The sequence below is a fragment of the Ailuropoda melanoleuca genome, chromosome 18 (assembly GCF_002007445.2).
Source record: "Ailuropoda melanoleuca isolate Jingjing chromosome 18, ASM200744v2, whole genome shotgun sequence".
NCBI lineage: Eukaryota > Metazoa > Chordata > Mammalia > Carnivora > Ursidae > Ailuropoda > Ailuropoda melanoleuca.
Window position 1 is genome coordinate 35,274,168 of NC_048235.1, and position 18,300 is coordinate 35,292,467.

General features: G+C 38.2%; 1 protein-coding gene across 1 annotated transcript in view; it reads right to left on the bottom strand.

Moving 5' to 3' along the window:
* Positions 1-18,300, bottom strand: part of KCNU1 (potassium calcium-activated channel subfamily U member 1) — a 143,030-nt gene that overhangs the window by 46,215 nt on the left and 78,515 nt on the right. Inside the window, 2 exon segments of the mRNA XM_002917235.4 lie at positions 3,969-4,032; positions 17,516-17,529. Coding sequence (XP_002917281.1) covers positions 3,969-4,032; positions 17,516-17,529 — 78 coding nt within the window.

Genomic DNA, 18,300 nt, shown 5'->3' on the forward strand with positions numbered 1-18,300 from the left:
TATGTAATTTTCTTTTGATGCCATTGTAAACAGTATTTTTAAAATTTCAAATTCCAATTGTTTGTGGCTGGGATACAAGAAAATAATTTTTTGTATATTAACTTTATAAGACTTTGCTATTCTCACATAATAGTTGCAAGTATATTTTTGTAGAGTCTCTGGGATATTTACAGAGATAGTCACGTCATCTGTAAAAAAAGATACTTTTACTTCTTCCTTTTCAATTTGTGCAACTTTTACTTTCCCTTTCTTGCCTGATTTCACTTATTAGAACATCCGATATCTTGTTAAATAGGAGTGATGAGAGGGTATAGCCTTCTCTTGTATCTGATCTTAAGGTGAAAGCATCCAGTTTCTGATCATTAAGTATGATGTTACCTGTACGTTTTTCATAGATATTCGTTATCAAGTTGAGGAAGGTAACCTCTCTTTACCTAGTTTGCTGAGGTGTTTTCTTTTTATTTAATCATGAGTGAATGTTGTAGTTTGTGAAATGCTTTTAATGCATTGATTGAAATGGTCATACGATTTTTCTTCTTTAGTCTGCCATGTAGATGATTACATTGATTGATTTTCAATGTTCAACCAGCCTCACATAGCTGGAATAAATCTTACATGGGCATAATAAAAATTCTTTTCTTATATTATTGCATTTGAATTACTTTCATTATGTTGAGAATTTTTGCATTATGTTCCTGTGAGACACTGGCCTATAGTTTTCCTTTCTCACAATATCTGTATGTGGCTTTGGTATTAGGATAATGCTGGTCTTGAGTTCGGAAGTATGTACTCTACTTCTGTTTTGTGAAAGAGGTTGTGGAGAAGTGATTCACTTCTTACTGGCTTGGTAGAATTCACCAGTAAAACATCCTGGGGGTGGGGAAGTGGTGGGTATTAATCATTGGATATATTTATTAAATACATAGAGGCTTATTCAAAGAGTCTTGTGTGAGTTTTGGTACTTTGTGTCTTTCAAAGAATTGTTCTGTATCATCTAAATTACCCAATTCTTTGCATAGAGTTAATAGAATTCCTGAATTATCCTTTTAAAGTCCACGGAATCAGTAGTTGTGACCCTCTTTCATTTAGTTTGGCTAGAAGTTTAAAAATTTTATTGACATTTGCAAAGAACTACCTTTGGGTTTTGATTTTCTCTTTTGTTTTTCTGTTTTCATTTTAATTGATTTATCTTCTAATTTAATTATTACTTTTCTGCTTAGTTTAGGCTTATTTTTTTTAAGGTAGAAGCTTAGGTTGTTGAAGTTTAACTCTCTCTTTTCTAAATATATTCATTTAGTGTCCTAAATTTCCCTTTAGGCACTGCTTTTTTTTTTCATTCCTCTAATTTTGATAATTTGTATTTTCATTTTCCTTTAGCTAAAAACATTTTTAAATTTCCTTTAGACTTCTTCTTTGACCTATGTGCTATTTAGAATTTATTTATTTCCACATAGTTGGGTGATTTTCTAGCTCTTTTTGCAGTTGATTTCTATTTTAATTCCCATTGAGTTCTGAGAACAGATTTTGTATGATTTTGATTCTTTTAAGTTTGTTAATATATTGGCCCAGAATGCAGTATGGCCCTATAGAATGCAGTCTATTTTGTGTACTTAAGAATGTGCATTTTGCTATTGTTGAAGTATTCTATGAATGTCAATTAGATCAAGTTGATTGATACTCCTGTTTAGAGCAACTATATCCTTACTGATTTCCTGCTAACTTGATCAATTACTGGAAAAGGGGTCATTAAATCTCCAACTTTAAGAGTAGATTTGCTTATTTCCTCTTTCAGTTCTATCAATTTTTTATGCCATGTATTTCAATGCTCTGGTTTTAGGTACATACGCATTTAGGATCATTATATCTTCTTGAAGGATTGACCTACTTATCATTATGTAATGCCACTTTTTTATCCATTTTCCTTGTTTTTAATCTTCTTTGACTAAAATTCAAGCTCTTTTTTTTTCATTAGTGTTAGCACAGTTTATCTTTCTCCATCTTTTCATTTTTAACCTATCTGAATATTTATATTTAAACTGGGTTTCTTGTATTTATTTTTATATTCTATATAAATATTTATATTTAAACTGGGTTTCATACAGTTAGGTTGTTTCCTTATTCACTCCGACAATATGTCTTTTAGCTGTTTTATTTATATTATGTTTATTAAAAGCAATTATGGATATAGTTGGATCATCTACCATGTTTGTAATTGTTGCTATTTGTTGCATTTTTTCTTCTCCCACACCTTTCTTCCTGCCTTCTCTGGTTTTAATTGAGCATTTTATATTATTCCATTTTATCTCCTCTCTCAGCATATTGTTTGAACTCCTTTTTTTTTTAATTAGGAGTTGCCTTTAAATTTGCAATATACATTTTTTACTAAGTCTACCTTCAAATAACTATAATGCTTCATGTGTCATGCTGGTAGCTTATAACAGCCCAATGCCTCCATCTCCTCTCTTATGACACTGCTATTATTCAATTTATGTTATTATCACCAATACAATTTTACTATCATTACTTTAAATTAGTATATTTTAGATTTATTAAGAGTAAGAAAAATATTTTATTTTACCTTCATTTATTCCTCCTGTAATGCTCTTTTAACGCAGATGTGAGTTTCTGACCTATATCACTTTTCTTCTTCCTGAAAAGACCTTCTTACTTTCTTGCCTTCTTTTGACTCTTCTTGCAGGGCAGGTCTTCTGGTGATGAATTCCCTAAGTTTTTGCCCATCTGAAAAAGTATTTTTCCTTCGCTTCTTTTTCCCCCCAAAGATTTTATTTATTTCAGAGACAGACAGAAAGAGCACAGCAGGGGGAGGGGCAGACAGAGAGGGAGAGGGACAAGCAAATTCCTGCTTAGTGCAGAGCCCAAGGAAGGGCTTAATCCTAGGACTCTGAGATCATGACCTGAGCTGAAGTCAGAAATTTAACTGACTGGGTCATTGAGGTGCCCCTTTCCTTTACTTCTGAAGGAAAATTTCACTTCATATAAAATTTTAGGTTGATGGGGTTTTTTTCTACCAACACTTTAAATATTTCACTTCACTCTCTTTTTTTATTTTGTATTTTTTTAATTTTATTTTATGTAAATTCAATTAATTAACACACAGTGTGTCATTAATTTCAGAGGTAGAGTCAGTTATTCATCAGTTGCATACAACACCCAGTATTCATTACATCACATGCTCTCTTTAATGCCCATCACCCAGTTACCCTATCCCCCCCCAGTACCCCTCAGTTTATTTCCTAGAGTTAAGAATCTCTTATGGTTTGTCTCCCTCTCTGATTTTTTATTTTATTTTTCCCTCCCTTCCCCTATGATCCTCTGTTTTCTTTCTTAAATTCCACATTTTCTTTTTCTTTCTTTTTTTTTTTTTTTTTTTGATGGCTAGGATCCTTAACTCTATGGTCAGCTAATCTTTGACAAAGTGGGAAAGAATATCCAATGGAAAAGAGACAGTCTCTTCAATAAATGGCATTGGGAAAATTGGACAGCCACATGTAGAAAAATGAAACTGGACCATTTCTTACACCATACAAAAACACTTCACTCTCTTCTATAATACAGATTCTGAAAATAAGTCCACTGTAATTCTTATCCCTGTTCCTCCACAGGTCGGCTAGTCTTTCCTTTCTGGTTTCCTTCATGAGTTTCTCTTTGTTTTATTTTAAGCAGCTTGATAGGATATGCATAGTTGTAGATATTTTCATATTTATCATACTTTGTATTCTCTGAACTTTGTGGTTCTGTGATTTGGTGTCATTAGTTTTGGAAAGTTATCAGCCAGTATTACTTCAAATATTTCTTCTGCTTTCTTCTCTCTTCTCTTCATATTCCAATAATGCATGTTATATACAATTTGAAATTGTATCATTTCTTCAATATTGTTCTGATTTTTCATTATTTTTTTCCTTTCATATTAGTTTGGGAACTTTCTGAAGACATATCTTCAAGCTCACTTGTTCTCTCTTCTGTTTTGTCCAGTCTACTGGTGAGCCCATCAAGGCATTTTTTAAAAAATTTCTGGTATGGTATTTTTTATTTCTAGCATTTCCTTTTGATTCCTAGAGTTTCCATTCCTTTGCTTACTTACTCATTTGTTCTTCCATGCTGCTACTTTTTTCATCAGAGCCTGATAATTCCAAATTGGTGAGATCTCTGAGTCTTATTCTAATATTTGCTTTGTCTTTTCAAATAGTGTTCCTTCTTGCCTTTTAGCATACTTTTTTGTTGGTTTGCTTTGTTTTGTTTTTACAATGGGATATGATGTATTAAATAATAAGAACTAAAGTAAATAGATGTGAATATGAGGTTTTATGTTAATCTGGCTAGCAGTTGCACTGTGTTTAATCCTCACTGTTGCTGAAGTTCCCAGAAGCTTCAAATTCCTCTAGTGTCCTTGCTTTTGTCTCATTTGTCTTTGGTTTCTCTAAGAACTGTTTCTTGCATGCGTGGCACCTTGCAACATTTTCAACTATAATCCACCTGAGAGGCATTAGTAAAATCTCTTTCTTTAGCGAGTATGCCTGTGTTACAGTGAATCCCTGGGTGTATTTCACCACAGTTACTGTTCCCCTTCTGCTGTCAGAGTTACTGAGGGTATTTTTCTGGCTCTTTACTGTGAGAATTTTGTAGAGTTCCTGAAGGTAAAATCCCCAAAAGTGTGGAGGTCCTTGAAAGCCTGCAGCCCCAAGGAATTTTTCACTCTTCACCTAATCCGCATTAGACCTCCAGGAATTCATCAAAATTACCATTTAAGTGTTCATACCAGTTTATGGCTCCAATGGCTCTCTCCCCCCATAAAGATCTCTGCTGTGACTCTCCAGATTTCAGGGTGATGGTTTGCCTTGCAATCCTCAGTTCTGTGATGGGCGAAGAAAAGTCTTTAATTTTCAGTTTGTTCAGGGTTTTTTTGTTTGTTTGTTTGTTTGTTTGTTTTCCTGTTATAAGAACAGAAGTGATGACTTCAAAGCTCTTTACATGTTGGAGCTAAAACTGGAAATTTGGCAATGGGTTTCCTTATTCTCTATAGTGCAAGTTTCGGAGGCTGGTTCTTCCATATCACAGAATCAGGCAGCTCAGTTTTCAAATATGGTTCATATCTTAGCACATCCCATCTACCTGTTTAATCTGAGAACTCCCCTTCCAGTAATTAAATATACTTTCTTTATGGGTCATTATGATGTGATTTATGACATGTGTGTAATTGTCAGAATTACTGTGGGTAATTAAAATATGAAGTGAATGCTGCCAGAGGCTTCAGTCACTCTCAGTGCCCTCATTAAAAATCAGGAGCTGACCAAATTATAAATAGACTGGTTTATACAAGTTCCTAGCAAAACCTAATTATGAAACTTATCCTTATTCTATCAGAACTCAGTCCATTAGTCATGCAAATTCTGAAAATGATTAAGTTATTTTATGTGCTGGAATTGTGGAATTAATAATAAAGAGGCAAGTAGCAGTAATTAGACATTACTATGAAACTTTTTATATCAGGTCACTCTGGGTCATACTGCCTCTCTTCCTGACCCCACATCCAACACAACAGAACATACACACACACACACACACACCCCCCTTTAGCATAATTTACTAAATGGCTTAATGGTTGTAGTGGATTTATAAGAACTTTTTAAAATGAGAGCTAAAACAAAAGAAGGATTTGTAAACTCTGCATGAGGTATTATCTTGAAATTGGTCAGACAAAGAGATTTGGTAATTATCATCAGGGGAATCCTTTCTCTCTACAAAAGGCAAAATGACACAAGTAGAAATCAGTTACTATGAGGATGTTTCAAGATATGGAAGCTGAACCAGGAGCAAGAGATAACTTAAAGCTTAAAGGAGCTTTAGATGATCATGTCTACTTCCTTTCTAATGTATAGATGGGGATTTAGCCAAGAGAAATTATGTGGCTGCCAGTGAATAAGAGTGTCAGGCTTCAAGCTTAGTGCCATGCTTTTCCTCCCTAACATGTGGGAGGACGTGGACTGATAGGGAAATTGGTGAACATCAAAGTTTTCTCATAAGGGGAGAACAATGAAGGCAGGTCCACACTAAGTATCTGGATCTGGAAAAGGTAATCCACTGGTGGTTTAGTTTGGTGAATCATAGTCTCATCTGAGACAAGAAAGTTGCTCTATGGAAACAGAGACAACAAGATTCTTATTCAGAAGAGTCTGAGAACTTTGATGACTCAATCAACACATGTCTGGGGAAGCAAAAGTAAATAAAGTTTAAAAGGTAAAAGAAAAAGAAAGGGAGGGGGGAATAGGAAAAGGAAAGAAGAGGAGGAGGGAGAAGCAAAAAGAGGGAGAAAAAAAAGAAAAGCATACTTTATAGATTTAAGGGTTCTACATTCATGTATCAGTTAGATTGTAGGGCTTTCAGCATTGCCAGTTCATCTCAGCTGGGGTGGAGCTTATGCAAATATTCCTTTGTGGGGGACAAGGAGGAATACAGAGAGTGTGGGTGAGGAAGAGAGAGAGGCCCTGGGAAGGAGAGATAGGGGTGAGAAATTCAACCTACATAACTAACTGACTTTACAAACTTAGTAGCTATTTGAAATTTATCCTTGGGTACTCTCTCCTTGGGTTATGGGCAGAAAACTTTCTGAGATCTCAAGTGAAAGGCAGCAAATCTGTGAACTTGGCCCAGAATGAAGCAGTCCTCAGTCCTGCTGGTTTCAGGTGTGCAAGGTGAATGTCAACAATTACACAGATATATCCGGGTGTCATCCTCATGCAGATGTGACAAATAAGCAAACATGAAAGGCCTCTGGGAAGATGACACAGAAGAAGAGATGGGGGACAAGAGAGTCAGAGGTACCGCATGAGGGAATGGGTCTGGTCTTGGGGAGGGGGCTGCTGAAGCTCACATTATGTGTCTACAGGTCACTCCTAGTAAGGTAACAATTTTAAGAGATAGTGGAAGGAGCGTCTGACAGAAAGGGATCTGGGGATGAGGAGATGAGTGAGAAAGATCGATAAACTCGAGAAAATGCAGAGCTTTATTGGAGAGAAGGCACGGATCTGTTGGCAGATGCAGGAGCCAATCACTTTTTTAAATTATATTCAGTTAGCCAACATATAATACATCATTAGTTTTTGATGTGGTATTCAACAATTCATTAGCTGTGTATAACACCCAGTACTCACACAACACATGCCCTCCTTAATACCCATCACCTGGCTGAGCCAATCACTTTTAATGGTGGTGGTGGCGGTGGTGGTGGTGGTGGTGGTGTGTGTGTTTGTGTGTGTGTGTGCACTGTATGATTTGACTTTTCATAGCAACACCATAAGGTAAACAGGAAAAATGCTCTTACACACTTCTTATGATGATAAGAAATTAGGCGACTCACTCAATGTCTTAAGATGGTAAGCAACGACTTTGGACTCCCATCACTTAGACTCTGTGTCTACCCTGTGTTCCTCTACAATATGCTGGGACTTTATAGAACTGCTCTGAATGGATGTAGTGGTAAGTAGAGAAGGTAAGTGAGAAAAATTCACACCCCCCACCTCTTAAAAAGTTGGTTGGCTTTTTAGTGGGTTTGTTTTCTCTCCTCACCAATAGTGGCAGGGCCTCAGGACTCTGCAGAGGGGCTCATGTGACAATTAGGCAGCTGCCCTGTCCCATCAGAGGAGGACAGCCAAAGCCTCCCAAGAACACACCTTCCCTCACTATGCACAAGGCCTTGCAGACCTCTATGCCTCAATCCTCCATAAAGGGCTGAAAACCTCCATGGGGTGACTTTTATTTCTTTTATATTGATTTTAAGGGCCCTGCTGAACAATTCAGACTGCACAGACTCCTTTGTGCACCACCACAGGATGCTCGCCTATTTGTCACTCACTCAAAGAATAGTAAATGCTTCCAATGTGTCTTTCTTCTTGTTCTGTGTGTTTGTGTGTGTGTTTCAAATTTCTCAGCTTTTTAGGATAAGAGTATGACACATTCACCTCCAAACGTGGAAGTGTCTCAGCAAGAGGCACTCTGAGAAAATGCATTTGAAAATGGCATTTGTTGGCTCACTGGAGCCAAATAGAGCCACCTCATCTCTTGCCTGAAACCCAAACAGGGCGACTGCCAGTCAGGGATTCCAACCAGCTGGTGGAATTGGCCTGCACAATCTGACAAAAGGGATCCCTTTTCCTTAACAGCAGCTTCTCCACCTCTTTCTCTCTCCTTTTTTGCTCGAGAACACACAGTTTTGCACTTGTCCTTCATACAAATAACTGGAGGGTGGGAATTATTCAGAAAGCTCATGTTCGACACCCCATCTGTTCATTTCTGACGGCAATATATAATGTAAGGCTATAAAAACTTGAAAAATAATGCAACATAAAAAGGGATTGACTCAGCTCCAAGAGGCCATAAATGGTAACAAATACCACTGGATGATTTATTTCATGCTGTAATCTTTACAGTAAGTCATCTTTCAGACATTTCCTTGTGACAGGTTTTAATAATATTAATGCCCAGAGCAATCCAAATCATCGCCAATAGACGTATTTATCAAGCTGCCAATCCGAGTAAATGAAATTCTATAAGGAATAATGTAACATGTTTAAAGGAAGCTAATAAAACAAGTCAGCAGAGAAATATTACTTCAAAGTATTCTCTCCCTCTAATCCAGTCCTGTATGTTACACAGCCAAAATGCAAATCTTTCCATACTTGATTTATTGCTCCAAAAATACCAATGACCTTTTCCCCAAGCCTCTGTATATTCACTCTCACACATTCATAAAGCCTGCAGTGCATCCTGCCAGAGTCGCTGCACACTGGAGTGCTTAGCATTTATTGTTATGTTTGTCTTGCTTTTTACGCAGGTACTTGATTGGCAGCTGCAGTGAATAACATCTAAGTTTCCAAGCCTTATGAAAATGTAACAAATATCTGAGCCATAAACCAATCTTTGCAGTACCCATTCGAGGCAGGCCTTCCAGAACACCCGAGAAAGCGACTTGAGCAAAGTCCTAATGGTTCCCTAGTTGCCAGGTAAATTTCACAGGAAGCCAACTTGCATTTTCCTTCAATCAGGTTTGCTTTGCTTTGCATTAATTATTTGTTATTCATGCGGCTTATGGTATGCCAGCTGTTAAAGCATTTGGCATCTCAAATGCAGCTCAAGATCTGCCTCCTGCAGGAAGCCTTCCTTATTAATTTCACTAATTTTCTGATCTCTAGCACCATAACTTCTAATTAACGAATCCATAAAGGCACAGTGCACCTCAAAGGCACTCACCAAATATTAGATGGAAATACAAAGATTTATTTGATCACTCTACAATGAATAGATGCCTCCTTTTTTCTTGCATATCATACATACGCTTCTTGAAGATGGATTTACTGTTTGGTGGGCACAAGTGTTCACCATGCCACTGTGCACCCTATAAGGGGATGGAATTATATATTTTATATATATAATATACATATATAAAATATACATATATATTATACATACATTAAAGTATATGTTATATATACATTATATGTATACATATATATTATACATATACATGTATAAACACACACAGATACATATATATATCCTCTAATTGACATGATATTATTTAAATCTGCTTACTTATTATGATTATGGTTCTTGTCTTTATTTGGAGTAGATCCTTTGGAGCGTCTACCAAGCCCATTATCTGCACTTCTTTACTTCTTTGAGGACTGTCTCATCCCCCACTCATGGCCAAGTTTGTTCTTGATGACTCCACTGGACAAGTCAGGAAACCTAACTTGAGCTCAGTCAATCAGACACTCTATTCCGATAATGAGAAACGGGGATACTGGGAATCTCGTCATGTGGCTTATGGTACTGGAGCTGGGATGTGGCTTGAGGACAGGCGTAGCCAGATTCTGCAGAACAGAGTTACAGAGAGCTTCTGTGCAGAGGATGACGCCCATGACCCAGTGGGGGTGCAGCTGGAGAGCACTGCCTCAGGGCCCAGAGATTCCCATGTCTTGGTTCCCATCTCACCAGAAGACAAGTAGCACTTTCTCCCTTGTAGTTTTACTGTTCTGTGATTCCTTATTAGGAATTTCCTTGTTTTTTTTTTAGTTTAAAAGAGTTTCTATCATGTGCAAGTGAGTGGACATTCATTACAATGTTTATATTTCATTGATAAATCAGCCTTATAAAAGACATGAGAGACACATTTTTGTTTGAAAGGAGTTCATTCCTTATAATGAGAAGCCAGATTTTTATTGGATATGAATCAAATACAAAGCCCTTTGTGTCTTGGTAATCCAGGGTATTTTGAGTTGAGTTTTGGAGTATCCTTGGAACAGAGTGAGATTTTATTAGACAAGTATGGGAAGGGAAGCACATTCTAGGAATACACAGAGGCCCATGCCAGGAAAAGCAGTATGGTGCATATTTGGAAAAATGAGAAAATATAATAGTGTTTGAGCCCAGAGGAGTTTTCTGAGAGGCAGGGACCACATGATGAAGGGTACTGTTAAGGATTCTGATCTCATCCTTAAATATCTGAGCCATAAACCAGTACCTTAAAGGTACTGACAAACTGCTGAAGGGAAACAATACTGTCACATTTTCATTTTTCATACCTCATTCTAAGTATAAAGAAGGAGAGATAATGGGGGATAAAAGGAGATGTGAGGAGACTGGGTCTATCACAATTTCACCAGTGGTCCAAGAAGAAAGAAGATGGTGGCTTGGATTGGGATTAGAATTGGAGATGGAAAGGGTAGAGAGATTCAAGATATTTTAAGGAGTAAAACAGAGAAAATGGGGCAACTGATTGAATCTAGAAGAGAAACCTATCTCACAACTTCTTCACTTGCTTCTCTTACCTCTCGCCAGGACCACTAGCCCAGGTGTTGGCTGCCAATAGATCTGGCTAGGTTCACCGTTGGTTTTATTGTTTATTTTGCCTTTGTTTTTACCTACTTTAGAGTTTGTTTCTGAATACAGTGAATAGAGGCAGGTTAGAAATCAGGCACTTGGGGAAAGTATTAATTGTAGAATTTTTTGCACATTTGGTATAGTGAAATTGGTTCCAGAATCATTACTTTTTTTACTTCTCCATTTCTTCTCACTTCTTTTCAACTTTAGTGCTCCTGTCAATGATGTCTCACCTGGTACATTTTGATTCTCTGTGTGAAAACAAGCCAGGGGTTGTATTAGGATCAGGGGTCGGGATATAGTTTGAAGAGGCCTCCATGGGTGCCTGGGTGGCTCAGTCATTAAGTGTCTGCCTTCGGCTTAGGTCATGATCCCAGGGTCCTGGAATAGAGCCCCACATCGGTCTCCCCGCTCAGCAGGGAGCCTGCTTCTCCCTCTCCAGCTCCCCCTGCTTGTTCTATCTCTGTCAAATAAACAAAAAAATTTTTTTAAGAAAAGAGGCCTCCCATCCCCTGAAAATTTTATTCTGTGTCCACATACACACAGGCATACTCCTGCGAATTACTGTGTTATCCCTTCTCTACTCTTCTATTAGTTCCCGGCTTTGAAAAATACTATCATGAGATCCGTTGGCTGAAACAATAAGACAAGGGAGAGTAAGGAAGAAGGAGTAAGGGAAGGAGAAAGAACTGGAGGCAGCTGCACAGACCTGGAGGTGGAGCTGAGAGTATCTGGCTAAAGAGTGAGAAACTGATGGGTTACAATGGTATTCCCTTACTCCCACTGCCCTGAAGAAAGAAAAAGATTCTGAGTGGGCAGGTAGACCAAGAAAGTCCCTCTGAATGGAGGAATATAATCAGAGTTGGCAGAGATAATCTGCTTATGCAGACTGTAAAAACATGCTTCTCCTGTGCTCTTCCTCCTGGTCCCAAATAACCTTTAAGATTTAGAGTCAGTCACCTGACATAGGCCTGTGCCTTTGAAAAACGGGTGAGTGTAAACTCACCCAGGATGGTTTCTGCCTGTTTTATTCTTTAATATGTTCACCTTCCCCCCTCCTACAAATTAACTGTAAACAAACAAACAAAAAAGAATCCATATAAAGAGGTCAGAACCTTACACCACTGGTTTCATTGATTTTTTTTTTCCCCTACCTCAGACCTTGTGCCTGGGTGAGCTTAAGGGATGCAGATGGAAATCAATTACTTGGGGTGGGGTGTGGGTGCCTAGAACTGTTCCTGGAAGACTGAGCTCATAGGCCAAGCAGATACTTGACCTGGCCCTACAACTACTTTCCAGTTATCTTCTCCCTCTGAGCCATCTCTAAGTCTCTTAAAACTGGTTTCTGGTGTTGATCCACAAAGAGGATTTCTTAAGGATTAAAACAGAAATAAAGCAAGAGAAAAGGAAACATATTACCCATGATCCTGGCAGTTGAATACCTGCATGGTGAGCAAAAACTGAAACCAGGGACATTTAGAAAGGCTCAAGAATATTCAGATCTACCCCCAAACAGTGTAAAGCAAGGCACGAGGTTTGGCTGACTGTAAAATCTAACAGAATATTTCAGTGGAAGCAAATCAAGCTGATCAGTATGAAAATGCTTTCCATAAAATATTAAGAACCAGAAATATTAACGTGTTCTTACTTGTGATAAAATGCAAATACAAAGGTCTTAATCCTAATAATCGCATCAGTCAAGAAATAAAGATTGTGAACATTTTCATGTTGGAAGACCATGTACATTGTTCTCAGTTACTAAGCCGTACCAATGGAGTAAGATGCTACTTGGAATCAAAGTCTGTAAAGTTTGCTACTCCCATCTCAGTCTCCTCTAGATCTTCCTGTAAACATGTATATATGTAATGCATGTATATATAGGTTCAGATGAAGTATAAATGTATAAAGTAAATCATATAGATATCCACAGACATATGTGATTTACTTTATTGATTGATTCTTACATAGCAACACCAGAATCTTCCCCCGAAAGAGTAATTTATCCACAATGTATGCACTAGTGACTCTAAAAACGATGTATTAAAAATTTCTTCCATTATCTAAACTGCACATTTTACTGGAAGTTTGAGACTGGAAATGGCAACTTCTCTCACACTTACAAATTGCTTTATGATTTTTTTTAAACTAGCTTTTCCCCACTGGTACCTTAAACACAGATGAGATATAATAATACCTACATTTCATTATGAGAAAACCAGAAAGCAGAGAGGCAGCAACCTGTCTGGGTTAAAACTGGAACTGGGATTAGAATCGCAGCCTCCAGAAGAGGGGTGAGCCTCTCCTGAGGGACAGAGGGTCCTGCAGCAGAGAAATTTCGGCCTAGCAAGGGCAAGTGGTGGCGCCAATACCATCTTGTCTAGGGGTTCAGCTGTCTTCCCAATATGACCCTGGGAGTAGAGGAAACTCTGGGTTTTAAAAAACAAAAATAAGGCATTGTTTCTTGTCTTTACATAAGGGCTCTCCATAGAAGTACATATATTAATGATCCACTCATTTAGAGCATAAACCAGAGTAACACTGAGGAAAAAAACAAAACAAAACTTGATTTCCACATGTTTTAAGGAACATGACTATTGCTTAAAGACAGGTGGGCTTGTAAATAAAAAAAAGAACAGTGATACTCAGCTTGTCTTGGGCCTTTGGGGAGAACAGAGTAGGTTTTCAAGGAGCCAGTTTATTTAGTTTACTTTTTAGCACTATCTGCAGCAATATTTCAGAGTGAAATAAGTAAAATATCTGTTCCTTTTCATTTGGCAGCAGCAAAGATCTCAGGGAAAAAAAAATAAATAAGAAATATGTAATCCCCACGGTGTAATCCCAGGGTATGGAAACTCACTTCTCTTAAATACCTCCCTCTGGCATAATTGACTTTTCATATGCATTTTAATAATGGTATTTCAGCAGGTTGCAAGGGAATTTTTTTTCTTCTGTTGTTGTTGTAAATTATGGTTTGGAAAAAAAAAGTGTTATAAATCTAATTACATTTTCACTTACATTAACAAGTCAGCACAATCTTCCAGCATGTTTACCAAGCAATTCCAATATTTACAGCTGACCTAATTGGTTATGGGGTAGAGGAATGAACAATATTTTATTGTCCTCGTAGCTGCGCATGTGCTGAAGACAGCTGTGGAGGTGTGGAGTTACCTGGCAACCCCAGGGTTTTGCCTGCCCGGGTTTGCCTTCGTCCAGCAGCTGAACAGAACAGGATGCGGGGAGACAAAGGGAGGTGAGTCCTGGACTGGAGAGGAGAGGAGTTTGTTATAAATGCCTTTTCTCAATCCTCTCTTGACAAGTAAGATTTCCCAATTATGTGGGGACTGTTAGAGACTCAGAATGAAGCTGTTCTTGGCAAGTTTGGATGAAAAGTTATAAATAGTTGCATGAAAGCCAAAAAGGTATTAGGTGGATATCCTTGATATTTGATGCTGAGTTGACGACAATTATGGTCCTGTCCTTGACTTTCACTATCAAAGCCGTCATGGTCTTCAGGAGCCCAACATGGGACTGACATAGGCTGAATGCTGAGATTCTTACACCCTTGGGGAAAGAGCTAAAAAGGCAATTGTTCCTACCAGACAGAGACCATATTGTCTCATGGGGAGAAAGGAACTGGGTCTCCCTCTCCCATTACTGAAGGTGAGTACTGTGGCTGCTCTGCCACCCCTCAGATTTAAATTGAAATGACATTTCTCTCTAAGGCCTCTGCCTTTCCTACTCATACTATTGGTGGTAACAAAGATGGAGAGTACTAATACAATTTTAGCTGCTTTGAGGTGAATCTCCACACCATGGGTTCAATTATCTGTGGGACAGTCGTGCCTCCTGTGTCATGATAATTGCCAACATGTATTGAATGCTTACTGTTTGCTAGGAACTTGGCCAAGAGTCTTACACTTAGTCTTCTCATCAGTCTCCTGAGGTCGGCGCCACTTGTTTTACAGAAGAGGGCTCGGAGCCACAGCTCAGTAAGTGCCTTGCTCACGATCACATAACACGGGAGTCACAGAGCTGAGATCTTATTCCCGACAGTTCACTTCTGGCGTGTCCGCCTTACCTATGGGACTGAAGTACCAGCCTCCTACTTTATCACTCTTGCATCCTAAAAACTAAAATGCCATAGCACACAATAGGCTTTGATTTGTGATTTTAGATGTACCTGAAAGGCCCTCACTGAATGTCCCCTAAAAACATACCTCCCATTCTGATGCCTGAAAGCCCGTAGTTAGGGGGATTTCCTTAGCTGAAACCCTTGTTCCCTAAAAAGAGAAAAGCTACCCTTGGAAGGGCTGATATTTTAAACTTCTGTTTTTGTAAATGATGATTCAGATGTTGATGGAGATAGTACGTAGCTGGAAGGTATGAGTCCTGGAGAAGGGTGATGGTGGGTGTAAAACAGAGAGCAAACAACACAGAACGAAAAGTGTGACAATTTTTCCTAGAAACCATGTAAGTCATGGCCTAGTCCTTGAATAGAATTTTACACAGAAACAGTGACTAAGTTTCCCCTAATCTTCACCTTGTCTTACTGAGTTGGTCTTTTATATATGACCTTAAACAAACAAGGCCTCATTCCTGCCTTTTAAGAGATTATAAATGACAAAAATGAAAACATGCAAAAACTAACTACTTAATGCAAATAAATGTATGCACTCAGTAAATGATCAGTTGTCCCACTGTAATTTTTATTTCCATATTAGGAGAGCTGCTTCCTCATCTTTCCATCCAGCTAAATCAATGGAAATTTCCATACTCATAAGTCCTAGGAGAATTTGACTTCATTTTTCTTAAGACCTGTCCACAGCTTAACAAAGAAGTTAGAAAAGGCCTTTGTCCCTCCTTTATTATAGCCTTCTAAGCCAATCAAACAGACAGGGCAAAGAAGACAGGAGTGATGGAAGGAATATGTTGAATTTTCCCTGGAACTCCTCTGACATTTTTATGAAGACTGAAGCTATTTTGTCTTCTATTTTTAAGTAATAATAACAAAATATTATTTGTTAATCTAAATAATTCATTTATCTAATAAATACCCGATGAATTATTCCTCTATACGTAGTACTTTGCTAGTGTTGTGTCACTTTGCTTCTCAGAAATCCAATTTTTGTCTCTAGGTAAAAGACAAGAACTAGTTCTTAACAAATTCTTGTTCTTCTATGTGCTAGCACCCTAACTCTTTCATCTGTTTTTGGAACTCAGGCTCAGCGTGCTTAAAAATATCATTTCCACCTTTGTACACGTATGTCTATCTTTATCCCTACCCCCATACCCATCTGTACATGATACATTCATATTACTGTTTTCTTTGGACTTTGTATTAAGACTTGATGAAGATGTTTATTACACTTTATGACCAACCCACCTCCCTGGTAGAGATTCCTACATATTCAAATACCATCAGTTGCTATGAGGAGGACATCTTTAGAGGCTCTGGAATCTCCAAGACTGAAAACATAAGTGCTATCTGGACTCTTAGAGAAAGGTAACACTGGAAGATCAAATGCTGGTGGTATAGTATTAAGGACATGTGGGTTTCTAGAACATGACTTGAAATCCTACAGTGAAGGTAAACGCAATATGCACATATGAACAAAAGAATCAAAAAAACACTTCTGATTTATTAGTTATGGACTACATTTTGTTCAAATAAAAAAATCTATGCTTGTCCAGAGAGAAAGTCATTTTAAAAGCTTACTATGAAAGGAAGGAAGAAAAGTACCCATTCAGACAATGTTATAAGCTCAGTTTCTGTAGAAAGCTCTGACACAATGTAAGAGAAGAACCATGTGTGGTGATTTATGCCCAACATTCTGACCCTGGAAGGACCTGAAAACCAGTCCTCAGTAGGAGTTCAGACATCACTGAGGCTAAAAGATGGTGTTTCTCTTGCTTGGATCATCTGGGGCTCAGAATTCAATAAGGTGTGTAGAACTGAGAGTAAAAAGAAAGGAAGGTCCAGCTTTCTTTCCCAGCTGTGTGTGGGGGGGGGTAAGGAGGGGTTGAGGGTGCCTAGTATCTAAAAGTGAGTTGTCATAGGGGCAGATGTCTTAGGAGTCATCCCTGAGGATAACTTACATAGGGCTGGGCGTGGGTGTGCCAGAAGAGAAACAATTTCTCCCAGTTAGATGGATTTCCCCACGTCCTTATGGATGGTGTACCTCCGATACTAACAAGCTTCTGGCCTGGAAGAGGATATAAGGGCAGTCCTTCTGGATGGACTATAATTTGTTCAGAAACTGAAGATCACCATGCAATCAGCTGTGCTGGAGACACTGAGAAACAGCCAAAGAGAGAGCTGGAATTGCCATGGAAAAGAGTGTTGCTGAGGGGGAACAGCAAACTATAGGAAGATTTGGACATGGTGGAGTGCCTGCACCAGTGGGAGCCTCTGTATCACGGATCTTCACTGAAAACCCTGATGATATGCTCCGTTGAGCTGATGGTCTGTGGATGGTGGGTGGTAGACAGTGAATGGAATTTCGGAAGGTCTGAAACTTCAGAACATTTCCCTCTGAATATGAAAGACATTGGTTGCAAAAGCATGAAAATCTAAAAGCCAGGGAAATAGTAACAGAGGAGGATGGGGGAGCAGAACGACAACAGCAGGGACCACTTTGCACTTGCTCCATTTTGACTGTGCTTAGGCTCTAGCAAGAATTTAATCTGTTTTATCTCGATTATTCAGGTTCTAATACTATCTCACAAATGTTTCAATTATTTAGGTTCTAATATTATCTCTATTTTGCAGAAGAGGAAACTGAAGCATAAAGGCTAAAGAGGATGGTGATCCAGGGTTCACGCCTGCTATAGGGACAATGACCATAACTGGTATCTGTGGGACACTTGACCTTTAAGGCGCTAAGGCTGGCTTGGACATTAAAAAAGAGAGAAAAAAATGGCATTCTCTGTCTTTGGTGTTTCTAAAAGAACATGGAGAGTATGAAGATGAAGTTGATATCATATTTACACATGATCTTAGTCATAGGTTTCGCAAAGCTATAGTGGGAAGGGAAATTATGCAAGAAATTACAGTATTTCGATTTCAACATCTTCTGTAACAACTGAATTAAACAGATCCAGGGGGAGGATTTCTAGAGAAGGGCTGATAGGCCCAAAGAAGACAAATCTTTCTGTTGGAAATGGTTTCTTCTCCTGACCGAGATCTATCATAAACTGCTTGGAAATCTCTGCCTCCTCTTCACTTGATTAGATACCTATCAGTACGTACTTGAGCTAACAAACACCTACATTTTAAAAATACTGAATGGCTTAGTGTGGTCATTGTGTTACCAGTCAGTCACAACATAAAATGAACTAGTTGTATCTAAATCTTTTCTTTGTAATATCTAATTAAAATCAGTTTTACTGAAGAAGTAAATAACT